Here is a 15,523-nt window from a genome sequence, read left to right on the forward strand (position 1 = left end):
CTCAAGAATCCTTCTGTTGTTGTTGTTGTTGTTGTTCCAGAAATAAGAGCTAGGTATAGGGACAACTCTTCTAATTTATGTGTCTCCTCCTCTGATTAATTTAAGGAGAGATTAGACATGAGGATAGATGCAAGTGTTTGCTTGATTACAAAGTCAAATCCAGCCAGCGTATTCACAATAGTACCTGTAAATTGGCCAAAGTAAAAAGTTGGCCCAATTATGAAAGGTGCTACTCAACAGATAAGCAGATTGAGACTTTGTGTGGTTAGGCCCAAAGTTGTACTACTCCCCCTCCTGGACAGTGGCATCCCTACCAGGGCTACTCAACCAAATTGCAGGTATGGCAGTGGAGTTCCCCAAACTGGGACTTCTCTGATGAGGGATCTGGAGCAGCCCAGATGTTCATGGCTCCCATGACAATCATGGACATGATTCAACTTACAGACAGTCTGATGCACATAACAGGTCACACACCATACTTTTTTTTCTCCCCTTGGGGGCAGACACAATGTGATCTGAACCTGGAGGAGGGGGATCAAGGTTAGCCCTTTTCAAGGACAGATCACTCTCTTGATTGCTATGCAGTTTTGCTATGGAGTGGGGAAAAACCTATTAGATTGGTCTTCCACAATTACCTAATGATTTTCAAAGGAAACTCGGCAAGTTTCCTGAAGATCGGGTGGGCAGTTTGGTGGAGTCCCTGGTCATCCACACTGGAATAAAGGGGCAACTACTGGATTGTGCCAGAACGGCCTCTCTCCTCTTGCAAATCCACTGTAGCTCCTCGGTTTACTGAGGAGCTCAGGGAGATGAAGCAGCAGAGGAGACACCTAGAGCATTACTGGAGCAAGACCCATCTTGAGTCTGACAAGACATTGGTAACAGCTCATGTTTGAGCTGGTTCAGCAGAATCTGCAGAAAGCTGCCCAGCAGCCCTTTTTAAGGTAACTCATTCCCTTTTTGGAAAAGACCACCATTAAAACATCTGAAGGGCCACTGTAAAGAATTCCTGTAACATTTGGCAGATAAAATCAGTCAGATTCAAATGTAGTTGGGCTCTAGCTAGACAGTGCCAATGGCAATAACTGGGGTTTCATCCTGTGAAATGATTTCGGATAATTTTGAGCCTGTGAGTACTGGAGAGGTAGAGAGAGCTCTTTGTAGGGCACTCTGTCACCTCTTAGTCAGAGCCCTGCCTCTCATGTTGTTTAAGGCCTCTCATGAGGTAGCAAGAGATTGGATTTGAGCAACAATGTTCTTATAGTGAGGGAGAGTTCCCAGAACCTCTGAAAGTGGCTGTGATGTATCTCTGTTCAAGAAGCTATTGCTCAATTCAGCTATCTTGGATAATTTTAGACCTGTCTCTAACCTTCCCTTTTTAGGGAAGACTCTGAAACCGCAGAGGACAATAGGTAGGAGGTGAGATTTGCCTAACTTTGTGGAGTGCCTCAGTGCTCCCTATTCTCACAACTTCTTTTTAATATCTACTTGAAACTGCTGGGGGAGGTAATCTGTCAGCATGGGGTCCGGTATCATCAGTATGCTGATGATACCCATCTATACATCTCACCCCCAGTCCAAACAGTAAGTGCTGACCCAGTAGCTAGATGTTGTCAGGATCTGGGTGGGAGGGACAAACTCAAACTGAATCCCTCCAAGAAGGAATTATTTTGGGAATCACCAAATGATTCCAGGGAAATATCCTCTTTGATTTTGAATGGAGTTGTACTCCCCTGTTCCGAGGTGGTTCACAATCTGGGGTTCTCCTGAACTCACAGCTACTACTCACTCAGCAGGTGTCAACTGTGGCCAGGAGGGCTTTTGTACAGTTACAACTTGTGTGCCAAATGTGGCCATCCCTGAACAGGAAGGCCCTGCTTACAGTCACTCATGTCATAGTGACCTCCTGCTTAGATTATGCTTTACATGGGACTTCCCTTGGAAAGTATTCAGAAGCTGTAGCTGGTACAAAACTCAGCTGTCCAGGCAGTGATGGATGGATCCCAATATATTTGGGTGACCCCACTGCTTGTGTAAAAAGCCAGAGAGGTGGCTTTGGAATAATTATTTAGAAACTGTTATGTAAGCAAAAAGGATAAAAGCATTCCTTAAGACCTGGGAAGAGAGATAGTATTAAGAGTCAGGTTGACCCCACCCTGACTCATTAGAGTATAAAAAGAAGGGAGGAAGAGCATAATTCGACTTGCAAGATTCTGTTATTATACTTTACCAATAAAGTATAAGGTAGTCCTTGACTTACGACTACAGTTGGGACTGGAACTTCCATCACTAAGTGATATGGTCATTAAGTGAGTTGTACCTTATTTTATAACCTTTTTTGCTGTGGCCGTTAAGTGAATCACCATGGTTTTTAAGTGAATCATGCGGTTGTTAGGTGAATCACATGGTTCCCCATTGATTTTGCTTGTTGGGAGCCAGCTGGGAATGCTGTAAATGGAGATCACATGACCCTGGGATGCTGCAACTGTTGTAAATACATGCCAGTTGCCAAGCACCCAACCATGGGGAGGCTGAGACAGTTTTAAGGGTGAGGACTGGTCATAAGTCATTTCTTTTCAGCACCAGTGTAACTTTGAATGGTTGTTAAATGAATGGTTGGAAGTAGAGGACTATCTGTAGTTCTAACCGTCCTCTGGAGTTGATTTTTGGGTCTGGCCTACCTTGTGGGGCTGACCATTTGGAAGCTGCACTGGTTGCCTGTTGGTTTCTAGGTGTAATTCAAGGTGCTGGACATCACCTTTGAGGCTCTGCATAGCTCTGGACTGGGTTTTCTGAGGGACTGCCTTCTCCCACATGCATCTCCCCATCTGATCAGATTGAATAGGGTCAATTCTTTCCAGATCCTATCTACATGAGAAGGCCATCTGATGGAGCTGCAGAAGTGGGCATTTTTGATCGCCACTCCCATACTCTGAATTCCTTCCCTGTGGAGATCTGGTCTGCATTTTCTTTCTGGGTTTCAGGACAGCAGTTAAGATCTTGTTATTCCATAAAGGAGGAGGGTGTATTGTGACTGAAGAGCTGAATTTGGTATATGCATATTACTTTACAGTTCTTTCTTTTCTTTTTGTATAATTTTGATACTATATTTGATTTATTTTATGCGTGGGTTTATTTATTACTTTTGAGGGGGGTTACTCTGTGATGTTTCTGATTGTTAGCCATCCAGAGCCTTCAGGAATGGGCATGGCACTAAAATAAAATAAAATAAAATAAAAATACTCATGCACGTTCTTGTACTTATGTGAACAGAGAAATTTGGCAATCCAGAATTGTGTTCTTATACATTTTGGATCACGAGTCTACCATGAAAATGTCAGCGACACCTTCTGTCTGTCTGTCTGTCTGTCTATCTATATCATCTATACTAGTCTAATTCATTACCACAAGCAAGCTCATAATTATTGTTCTGCAGTCTGCTAATAATGTATTTTAAATCCATATATCTTGGGCTAACCATGTCTCTCCTATTTCTTCTGATTCCAACCCATTATCCTCTATTAAGACCCAGGATCAGGTCAAATTGATATGACTAAATGACTATAAAGAACAAGAAGCTGATAGAGTTTCACGTAGACCACTATGTAATCATGACACATTGCTACATTATTAGTAAAGGCCTGTGTCTTTTGGAACAGTAACCCAGTCTGACTGCTATGTGACTTTATGGCTGCCTACCGCTTCAGTGAAAAGGATGAAGACACACACAATCAAAGATTCCAAGGATCCTGTGTGGAATGAAACTTTTCACTTTAGAATTCAGAATAAAGTAAAGGTAAAGTAATTCTTGCAGTTGTGTTTCAACACATTGAGAAGGCACCATGTATGACAGGGGTGTCCTTGTCTTGGGGGGGAAAAGTCAAGATGGCAGCTGTGACTGCCCCTTTTTTACAGGTGTTAAATCTCAGACACACATAAGAAAGGGCTGGGGCTTTGACCATGTGATCATGGCTGTCATACTGATTTTTTTGATTACATCTCCCTCCTCCCCAGAAGTGCCCTTGAAGGCCCAATTTCTATGGGGAAATTCTCAGATGTTGCTTTTTTGTGGGGGGATCCCTTCTGAAACCAATATAAAAAAAATAATGTAAAGAAACTAAAACTATGAAATAAGAGCTACGTCCCAGAATTGTCTGAGGACTAGTTTTGTAAAATTCATGCCTAGTTGCGTACTTTTAGAACAATACAGTATCCCCCAAAATTTCAAGTTCTTGCTTTTCAGCTGTCACTTCAAATAAACATAAAATTAGAACAAAGAAACAAAAAGTCTTCACAGTGAATCAATCCATTCAGCAAGAGATGAATTACCAAGAGTTAGACCTCAGGCAAGAGATAATGCAACAGTGGAAACTTGCCATTTTGCCTCTCTTGTTGCCTCACATCAAACAACAATGGCACACACAACCGAGGCCTCTTCCACTTACCTTTCAAGCATTTGAAACAGCATTTGGAAATACCCTAAGTGTATGGTGCATCTACTTGCAAGCTTTTCTCTGTTGCTTCCACTTGCATGCTCGCGCACAACAGCTTTACTTCATTCATAGCCCCAATGGGAGGGTTCTTTGTGCAAATCTATGGAGACCAAAACAACTGGAGAAAATCTGCAAAACAGCTGTGTTCTAAAAGGGAAATGTAACCAAGAAAAAATCAATATGACAGCCATAATCACATGATCAAAGCCCCAGTCCTTACAATCCAAGCCTGTGCAGCTTAAATGCTTCAAGAAGGGGGGCTTTATGTAGTACACTTTTGAAATGTTTTGCAAAGTCCTGTTATTTACAAGGAGATGATTATTTCCCAATTTGCCTACAAATGGTATGCTACCAATTTCTGAATAAATACTTTACAATTCTACACCCATCTATATGGAAATGAGTCCCACTGAATTTGCAGATATTATGGGATTGTACTGCCACTCTCTTTAGTTCATTCTGTATCTTGGATCACAAAGAATGGGTTCAGTGGAGCTTATTCTCAGGGAGAGGAAAAAATGCAGCCTTAGTTACACTTAATTCCAACTCAAATTAGTAGGACTTAAAAGTTCCTCAATCTATTAAGACCCAATTAATACGGATGAGGTCTTTATAGAGATAGAAGAAATGCTTTGTCATGCAAAGGCTGAAAGTAGTGTAGGCCTAACTTCTGCCCATTTCTTACTTGTGAGAAATGTTTGTTTCCTGTATGGATAAACTGCCCAGAGTCACTGGGAGTTGGGCAGCAATGAATGAATGATTTCCTGGAAAGCTCTACAAATCAATAATATGAGTAGGGATTTCCATATTTAATTTCATGTTAATTAAACAGACGCGGTGGCGCTGCGGGTTAAACCGCTGAGCTGCTGAGCTTGCCGATCAGAAGGTTGGCGGTTCGAATCCGCGTGACGGGGTGAGCTCCCGTTGCTAGTCCCAGCTCCTGCCAACCTAGCAGTTCGAAAACATGCAAATGTGAGTAGATTAATAGGTACCGCTTCGGCGGGCAGGTAATGGTGTTCCGTGTAGTCATGCTGGCCACATGACCACAGAAGTGTCTACGGACAAACGCCGGCTCTTCGGCTTTGAAACGGAGATGAGCACCGCCCCCTAGAGTCGGACATGACTGGACTTAATGTCAAGGGAAACCTTTACCTTTACCTTAAACAGAACTTTTCCAGGATAATACTGGAGTGTGTGCAATAAGATCTGGGACTACTGGGCTAAGTTTCACATGACTTCCGATAATAATTCACACCTTGCTCCTTCAGTTGTTTTATTGGCAAGCAAATCCTGCTCAGTGGAAATCTATTATTGCTCCCTGGATACAATATCAATAAATGGTTGTATAGTCAGGACCTGCAATTATAAGTAAAAACAAACAAATCACCCACATATAATTGCTCCATTATTTTGGCAGGGAAATGTTCACTCTAAGGAACAAATGACACAGCAAGGGGGGAAAAAAAGTAGGCTGAGGCAGGATACTAGCCTGAGTCATGGATAGAATTCTGAAGTTCTTTTTATTGTTGCTTTCTCTAGAACATTTTGGAACTTAAAGTCTATGATGAAGACAAACTTACAGAAGATGACCATCTCCTCACTGTTTTCTTTGATGTATCTAAAATCCAACTTGGAGAAACTGTTCCCCTGTGCTTTCAGCTGAATCCAAAGGTGACTGCTAGCCTTAACAAGCCTGCTTCTTCCACTTGATGGAAAAAACACATTTCTCTTGGTTTTCAGTAAAATTTTCATTCCACTAATGTGGAGCTATGTTATAAGTGGGATATTTGGTTTGTGTAAGGTGGTATTTTTCATATCAAATATGTAACTCATGAGCTACAACTAGTCACAAATAGTTTTTTGGGATTTTTTTACCTAATTTGTGGGCTGAAAAAAAAACTTTGAATTTGTCAACATAGGAAAGATTCTTGATTTTTCAAAGGCAGTAAATTCAGTAATATCATTACCGAAAAAGGCCACATGGGGCTCCCTCATGATGTACGTTCCTTGGATTTAATGGAGGTAAGGAAAGCTAAGGTGGCTACAGGCCATTGGATAGATGATTGAACAATGAAAAACAGGACGTTCAAATAAATGCAATAACATCATATTTACCCCTAGTCCATTAAAAAGACATCTAAACCAAATGCTTTTTCATCAATCTAAATTAGGACTGGTATAAGAAAAATGCAGGAGATTTTTCTCCACCCAACCCTAATGTGAGACATGTGCATTCTTCTTTAAATATTTGGATACTGAGTTGAGAAGCTTTAGACCAGTGTTTCTCAACCTTGGCAACTTTAAGATGTGTGGACTTCAACTCCCAGAATTCCCTGGCCAGTGCTGGCTGGGGAATTCTGGGAGTTGAAGTCCACACATCTTAAAGTTGCCAAGATTGAGAAACACTGCTTTAGATAATCAGGCACATGGACACCAAAGCCACTCCAAAGTGATAGCCACACAAATGTCCTTTAAATTAAGACTGATTAATAATGAATAAACTAAAAAAATTTGCCACATTTATTTCCATTTTTCTATTTTGGGCAGCAAATCCTTTATCAATAGCATAGACACACAGATGAGATAAGTAATAACATGCGTGCCACAATATCATTGTGCAAATGATACAAATAATGTGCAAATTACATAATTTGCATAATATATTTGATGTTGTTATGATGTCTGTAATATCACTGTGGCTTCTACGAGATGCCTATGGTTTGGCATCTGACAAATGAAAAGATTTACAAGAAATATTTCTTTTGCTTTTACTTTTCTACTTCTAGGTATATAGATCACTCTATCTGTAAAAATATGCAGTAAATATTATACATAAGAGACAATGTATTATCTTCTACAGTTACATTGGTTTCCCTGGCTTGATCATCCACATTTAACTTGTGGGTGTTGGAGATAGTAGGACTGGGGGGGAAGAGACCTGGTTTCATTGTGTGTTTCAGCTAAGGGAACATTATTGAAGCATTTAATCATGAAAAGGGCTTATTCCTAAAGGAATGTGTGAAAATGTGTGAAATTGTGAAACATCTTATATATTTTATATTTTCAGGGCAAGGAGGAACTAGACGTTGAATTCACAATGGAGAGCAGGTAAGAGCAAGTATTGTTAGATGAACCATAAAAGAGAATTGCCAACAGAGACAGCTTCTTTAGACCACACTTAGCACCTACTAGATACTGCTGTCAATATGTATCTAGATTTAATTCATCTGGCAATAATAGCAGACTGCCATTTTCATCAGTGGCATGGTAGCTAAATAGTTACCAAACCAACTACTCACTAAAATGTACTTACTAAAGCACATTTGAATGTTGTTTATTTATAGTACATCACATAGACACAAACAAAATACATTACAGAATTGTTTCTGGATTATGTATTGCATTTCAGAGTCCTGATCTTTCATAAAAAATTCGTGCACATACTTAGGAGAAGGAGTCTAGCATGATATATGCTATTTTTGTGTGTGTGATCTTCCTGAGCCATTGTCTGTGACACACATGGAATTTTTGTACAATCGGCCTTCCCATTCACTTCACTGGAAAGATAGGTCTATGTACCACCTTTAAACAGGAAACCTCTGCCTCCATTGAAGTGAATGGAGAAGGCTGTACCTTGGAGCTATCATATGAGAAATAAATTAGAGGGCTGAATCAATTGTCTTATCTTTGGGGGAATATACCACTTTTAGGGCAGGATGTTCCTTCCTTAATTTTGTCCTTTTTCTAGACAAACTGGCAAGCAAAGAAGTGAATTTCAGTTGGTCGCCATTTTTATTTTCTGGGAAAGCTTATGGAGTCAGTTGAATTATCACAGTTTTAGAACAAAAGGGCAAGTGGGGCAAGGAGTCACAAAGACAGGGATCCACTGGCACATTGGCCTCCACAATTGGGTGCCAATTATCCCCCAATTACCTCAGAGTTATTATCAACCAAATTGAAAATAAGTCTGTAAGAGTTAAAGTAAGAGCAAAGTCATACGGGGATGGCCTCAGAGGTATTTATCTGCCCCTGGCAAAGTCTCTCCTCAGATTTTATATACCTGGCTAGGAAATGTCACCTCCTAATATGTGTCTGTACATTTTATTGCTTCAGACCCTGATTGTAATTGGAGTCTTCGTGCAGTTGGCAAGATTGCCTGCTGGTTGCTAGGCTGGCATTTCTTAAGTATTATCACCCAGCTGTGCCCCAGAGGATGATTCTTCTTTTCATGCTCTCCTCCCTCTTACAGATGATGCTTTGGGTTTCTCTCTGAGCTGAGTTTTGCCCTCCCATCTTGTTTCCTTTTTCTTTGTAAAGAATACCAGTTAAAGGGCTTTTGAGCTAAGCCCAGATACTCATGGATGGGGACAGTGAGACCAGATTCCATCTCACTAAGTCCATGAATATCTAGTTGGACCAGCCAAGCTATGGAATTGATGCATGGAAGATTACAAACACGGTAGATGGAATGTTGTCCCTGCTTGTTAAAACAGTGACTGAAATAGTATTTTTTTTTCCCTTTTCAGCCCTGATGTTCCAGAAAGAATTTTTACCAATGGAGTCTTAGTGGTAATTTTACTATTCTACTCTAAGTCTTGAATTGAACAATTGGTGGAGGGAAGGTTGTTGAAGTGAGGATGCTGAGCTTCAGCCAGTCCTAACATTCTTCTGTGTGATTAGTTTGAACTTGTTCACTTGGACAATTTCCTGAAACACTTGTCCTGGAAGAAACCTGGGCTAGAAGAGACAGTTTCAGTGCAAGCTTCTATATACCACCAGATCTTCCCCAATCTGCATGCTACAAAGCAGCAAATATTTGTACTGCACTCTTTTTTGATATTGTTATGGAGACAGATATCAAGAAATTACACTCAGCTCAAGCTTTGCCACTCAGCTTATTGCATGCACTTATACATTATAATAATAAATTATTATACTTATAAATCTGTTCTAAGACTTAAATAGGACAGGAAATTGTACCAGATGAGCATTTCTTTCCATTGCTCAATCAACAATCCCTAGCTGGAAACTTGAGCAATGTGTTGCCATTACTGCTGGCTATAAGATCTTGTGTTTAGGAGGAAAGATGCAAATAACAACAATGGCAACAATATAAAGATAACTGTGTCACTACGAACCCCCCCCCCTAAAATCTGTATTAATATAGTGTGATTAGCTGAACTAGAACTAGTAGGTAAATTTGTACTTCTCCAAATTTATCAAGCAAAATGGTAAACAGTAAAAAGAAAGGGGTGGGGAGCAAAGTAGGCACATGAGAGTAAAAAAAAACAAAAAACCAAACAAAATATAAGATGAATCAAGCATTTAGTTACAGTCCGACTGGAATGTGAAGATACATGCTGGGCATATAAATTAGGCTCTCTTGAATACTGAAATGATTCAAATTGCCCTAGAATGATGAAAGAAATTCAGTAATTGAGTGGATTAAAATAGATAATTGAAAAGCAAACTACAAGTTGACCTCTCCCCCCTCCCCCCATTTCTGAAAGTATAAAATCCAGGCATCTCCATTGTCAGCAAGATGTGCAGGTGCCTTGGGAGACAGAAAACAAGCAAATGAGCTGGAGATACTTTTAGATGTTGTAGTACTTGTTCCCAAAGTTTCTTGGCCTGGGGTAAGGAGAAACAATGGTGGCTCTACTAGCATTTCATGCCTACTCAGGGCTACTTACTAATGGGGGAGGATTTACTCAAATACTTGTAAATTTAAATTCTCAACTTAGAAAAGCCAAGACTGAATAATAAATAAATAAATAATAAATATCCTGCAGTTTGGAAACACAAATGGGAGTTGACTACAGAGTAGAAAGGGAAAACATTTCCATAAATTAAGAGCACCATGCTTGATTATTCCTTCATATGCTTCATTTGTGCATATTGTTAGCACAGAAAATAAATCCAGTGTTTAGGGCCTGATGTTTTGTGCACCATTTAAATCTCACGCTATTCTGCATAATAGAATCATAGGATGGAAGCATGAAAACATAACTTTGCCCAATATCACATTTTTTATTATTGCATTTTTTTAAAAAAATCCAATACAGTCTCGTGAAGTTGCCTGTTTGGACGTTCAAGTGAATGGGGGAAGAACGAGAAGGGATTTACCAGGTAAATTACAACTTTTGATTTTTAGATTATGTATGAAGAATGTATTGGTATTTTGTCTTCCTCTCTGCAAGCTGTTCCCCTTCCCAATCAGTACTGAACTGCTATGAACTCATGGAATATTCAAAAATTATTTATTGCTGTTAATATCTATTCTCTCTTATGCCTTGTGATTTTTAATTTTTTTAAATCATGACTGTTTTTTATATGTTCACTGTTTTATAACTTTGTTGTATGCAACCTAGAGTCATTTTTTGTGAGATGGGCAGCCATATAAACATGGTAAATAAATAAATACATAAATACATAAATGTTAATTGTGTGAAGTGGACATTCCAGAAAACTGTCATCTTGACAATAGTACATCTTCTCTAAGCAAAATTCAAAATTAATTTGGACTGAGTGGGGGAAAAGCATACACAAACCCTAGGAAAGAGGGATTCTGATTTTTATTATAAAGTGCTGACAAACTCAATTTTGGCCCTATTATTCAAAGCATTTTGGGTAACTGTAGATCTGAACACATAGTTAATGCAGAAATTAATCATTTCTGCAATTTATTTTAGACTCCCCCTTTCCAATTTAATTTGAAATGTTATTTTTTTACAGGCCTCTGTAAGACATCTGATGAGATTAAATCTAGAATTATTTTTTTTTGCTGATGGAACATCCAGTGGGATCAGAAAAAGGGCAATTATTTTTCCCACTACAATCCTTCATACACCTTCAAAAATCCTATAACACAAATAGGTACCAGTACATGCATCAATGAATTTTTATCCATTGCTACAATGGGACAGCTTTATTAAAATTGGTTTATTTGGATTTTAAAAAACAATGACATTTAAAAAAATGTATACTGCATTTATATAACAGTTGCAAATACTATAGATCATGTCCATTTAAATAGTGAAATTGTCACTACAACTTTGAAATGAAAGCCAGTATTGTTATTCCTATTAGTAGACAGAGAGGGCCCTCCTAAGGACATCTACTGAATTTATGGTACAGGTGAGATTTAGAAATCTAAAGTGAGATTCATAGCTCACCCATGAAATCCATCAGAGACATACGAGATAACTTCAAGCCTATTAAGTGGCCTATCCCAAGCTTCACAGACACTTTTGTGTTTGTATTTATAGTGTCCAGTATTTAGCAAAACTGGGTCAGCTATAACTCCCCATGGTGGGGTCTTGCATATGGTTGTGCAGGTTTTGTGAAATCTATAGAAAAAGTTCTGATCTATCTGTATTTCTGTCTCCTTTTCATCACACCCTCCCTCATGAAAATGCAGTAAAGGATGTAACATCCAGTGAAATTTAATACCCCTTTTGATGAGTACTGCCAAGTAATTACAATGTGCACTGTTATTTCATTGTATCCTGATATAACAAACATTCTGAATAATTCATGTTTTGAGGGGGAAAAAAAATTCTTGTTGCACCTCAGAGCTCTGTTGAACTCTGTTGAACTCTGTTACCCAACACAGGGGTAATACCCATCTTACCTTTTCAGGGTTACAGCTTCCTTGCATATTCTAATCTGGCATGGAAACAAAATGGGGGAATCTGGGATGGCCTATGAAAATTAGATGCCTGAGGTAAAGGATCACATGGCATCTCCTTACTCTTGGCAATTGATTGTCACCTCAATACCAGAGCAATATTCTTCAACACCTGGGTGGCTGGGGGGACTCTAAAGGAATGGTCAGCTTCCATAAATGTCATCTTACTCTATTTAAGACAGTGGCTAATTGTGTAGATGGTTACTAATTCATTGATGATTCATCACTTTTTTCAGTTCCTAGATTTGGTTTGCTGCATGCTGTTAGGTTTCTTTTGAAGGGAAACCCTTTCAAAACCATTTTTCATGGTTTGATATCCTTCATATTCTAAAGGGACTCCTAAGATGTGACGCTGGAATCCACATAGAAGGAGAATCTGAGTCTGATTTATGGGTTGAATCTAGTGATGAGGGAATGAAGTTCTACTCATAGAAAGAAGTGGGGAGGGGTGAATTTCCCTGGTTCTTGTTAATTTCTGCACTTCCTGAAAAGAGTTGAATGCTCTTCAAAATCGTATGGAATGTGGCAAAAAGGGCTGGAGATGAAAGGGGGAATTTACAAAAATGTCTTCCCCTTCTTTCTTTCATGATAGGCAGCCTAGTTGGATCAATAACATTTTCATTAATCTAAGAATCTAAATGGTGTTTCCAATATTTGTGCATATGTTCATAGGATTATTAATCAATTAATCTCAATCTTGTTTTGCCTTTTATTTAGAAAGAAAATTTACTCTTTCAGTGGGTGGATCCCATGAAGAAGCTCAAAATCTCACTTTACGTAACTGGCTTTGTCCTGCTTCTCCTGCTAAATTTCACTATATCAAATACATCCAATCAGACCTTGACATTGAACTTCCAAGAAGGCAGTTCTGTGCAGTAAGTTGCATGTCTCTGTGCACATAGCCAGTGTCTATCTAAGAATGGTACTGCATCGTTGCATCTCCATGGCAGTGTTGGTCTAGAGGAGGTCTCCAGCAGCTGAGCCAATTAGCTTCTGGCTTAACTGCTGCTGTAGGGGAAAATTTGTAAATAAACTCATGTGCCTTGCTACTGTTCCCCAATGCTGCCTGCTGGATTTAGGGGACAGGTTGGTCTCTTTAACACACAGCGCTTATTGTTGCTCCACCCCATATAACAAACTTGACATGGCATCAGTGAGGTGGGAGTTGGGTAGTAGTTGGAGCATCAATTTTTATACAGCCTCATTGGAGGGAGGGCACATTGGTCAATTTCTTGGCATCCGTGATGAGAATGCTTGTAGGACAGAGCAAATGTGACTTTGGGGGTTGGGTGGAAATGCCTTGTGAAAGGTGAAAGGTCCCCTGTGCAAGCACCAAGTCATGTCTGACCCTTTGGGGGGATGCCGCTTTCGCAACATTTTCTTGGCAGACTATAGAGCGGGGTGGTTTGCCATTGCCTTCCCCAGTCGTCACCTTCCCCAGCAAGCTGGGTGCTCATTTTACCGACCTGGAAGGGTGGAAGGCTGAATCGACCTGAGCCGGCTACCCAGAGAGAATCCAGCTTCCACTCGGATTGAACCCAGGTCATGGGGAGAGTTTCGGTTGCAATGCTGCCGCCTACCGCTCTGCATTTGTTATATATTGGATTGATGGGAGAGGGAACAAACACTTGGGCTGAGCAATGGACAGCCATCAAAGAGCAGCCTTCAGGGATCAGAGCTGGGGTGGTCAGTCTAGAGTGCCTCTGAGAGTCAGAACAAGGCCAGAGTAGCTGAGGTCCCTGCTTAAACAGCTCAAAGAGAATTAGTGGTCAGATGACCTGTGATCATCCCACTTCCTGGGCATCCAATATTCCTTCATGATCTACCACATCTATTCTAGCCCCAGTAAATTGTTTTGTCAGACTTTCTCCTAGTGAGATTTACTTACTTATTTTGTATGCAGGTTTCCAGAGAAAGGAATGAATCAGTAACTGTTCCCCTGAACTCACTTCCGATAAATGAGAAAGTGACGATAGCTCCGGTGAGAATCAGCTGTTGCCTTTTTTAGAACAAAAATATGCAAAGATATTTTCAGCTCAAAGGGGTAATATGAAGTCATGGGTATTAAGGGGGGTGGGTGGGAAAAGAGGGCCAGTGACTTCACACCTGTGATTATATCATAATGCACATGATATTATTGTGGCTTCTAACTTGTACTGTCATCCATATAAGAAAAAAAATTATTTTATTCTTCCTTGTCATTCCTGTTGTTCGATCTAACATTTAGCTATAGCCTGGAGTATGCTAGGATTTGTAGCATTATGCAGCACCAAAGGGGAGGGGGGATGTCATTGATTAAAGAGTTTCAGATATTACGAACTTTACTCCATAAATTATTGTTTCAGCTCAGCATTACTTATTGCCTTACAATTAGGTTCAAGAGATCTTTTTGATCACTAGACAGTCCTGAAATAAATCCCTGGTTTCTGTCTGTTTCATCTCCTTAATTTAAATAAAGGAAATCTTTAAAAAGAAACAAATAAAGACCTACCGTATAGTTATGAAACTATGACTACCCAAGGTCTTGCTAGATGGCTTTTCTATCGTCTACATCAATTTATATCTGGCAAATGTGATTGGTTCTTTAATTCTTTATTTTAAAACTTAGATCTGGTGAAACAGATGTGAGAGTTAATCTATCCAATGCTGAGAGAAAGCTCCCATTTTGCAATGCTTTAGGATGATGCCAATTGCTCATTCTTAATCCTTTGCACACTGAAACTCTTACTGAGCCACAAAGGTATCGATTATTGAGGAAGTAAAATGTGTTCTGAAATGGAAAGAAATGAAAACATAAATATCCTCTAGCATTTAACCACCTGCTTTATTCCTGATTTTTTTTTTAGGACAAAATATTTGATTTGAGCGTAAAGGCAAAGGATTGGTAAGGAGACATTTATTAACCCTGAGCTACAATGTCACACATACTAATTCTTTTGGTCCTAATATTTCTTGCTTTTATGTAGTATCAACCTAATATGATTTTAATATGAAGGGTAAATGTGACCAGTTGACAACATGATTGCCCAGAAGAGTGAACAGCAGGAGTCAAGAAAGTCATGAAGCCATGACCATACAAATAAACCTCATCCCTTTTTTTAAATGCATCATGTGACACATTAGAAAAGGGGCAGGGCTTTGACTGCATGGTCCTGGCTGCCATACTGACTTTTTAACACCTCTGTGGACAACCCCTTTATTCCAATACAACAATAAAAAGTATCTGTGAATTCAGATTTCTTAATTTCCTAAAAAAAAAAAATCAGAGTTGCAGTCTTATAAAGAGTTCCCTGGGAATACACTGGGTATTTCTTCTCAGCAGGCATCTGTAAAATTGTAC

The 15,523-nt window shown here is 39.5% G+C and overlaps 1 protein-coding gene across 1 annotated transcript in view; it reads left to right on the forward strand.

The window, feature by feature from the left end:
• LOC134507582 (cytosolic phospholipase A2 epsilon-like) overlaps positions 1-15,523 on the forward strand; it is a 51,512-nt gene that overhangs the window by 17,359 nt on the left and 18,630 nt on the right. The window contains exons 3-10 of the mRNA XM_063318357.1: positions 3,660-3,796; positions 6,033-6,164; positions 7,561-7,601; positions 9,020-9,062; positions 10,559-10,622; positions 12,901-13,055; positions 14,087-14,164; positions 15,030-15,067. Of these exons, the coding sequence (XP_063174427.1) occupies positions 3,660-3,796; positions 6,033-6,164; positions 7,561-7,601; positions 9,020-9,062; positions 10,559-10,622; positions 12,901-13,055; positions 14,087-14,164; positions 15,030-15,067 (688 nt within the window). The remainder of the gene's footprint in view (positions 1-3,659; positions 3,797-6,032; positions 6,165-7,560; positions 7,602-9,019; positions 9,063-10,558; positions 10,623-12,900; positions 13,056-14,086; positions 14,165-15,029; positions 15,068-15,523) is intronic.

This window comes from Candoia aspera, chromosome 1, assembly GCF_035149785.1.
Source record: "Candoia aspera isolate rCanAsp1 chromosome 1, rCanAsp1.hap2, whole genome shotgun sequence".
Taxonomy (NCBI): Eukaryota; Metazoa; Chordata; class Lepidosauria; order Squamata; family Boidae; genus Candoia; species Candoia aspera.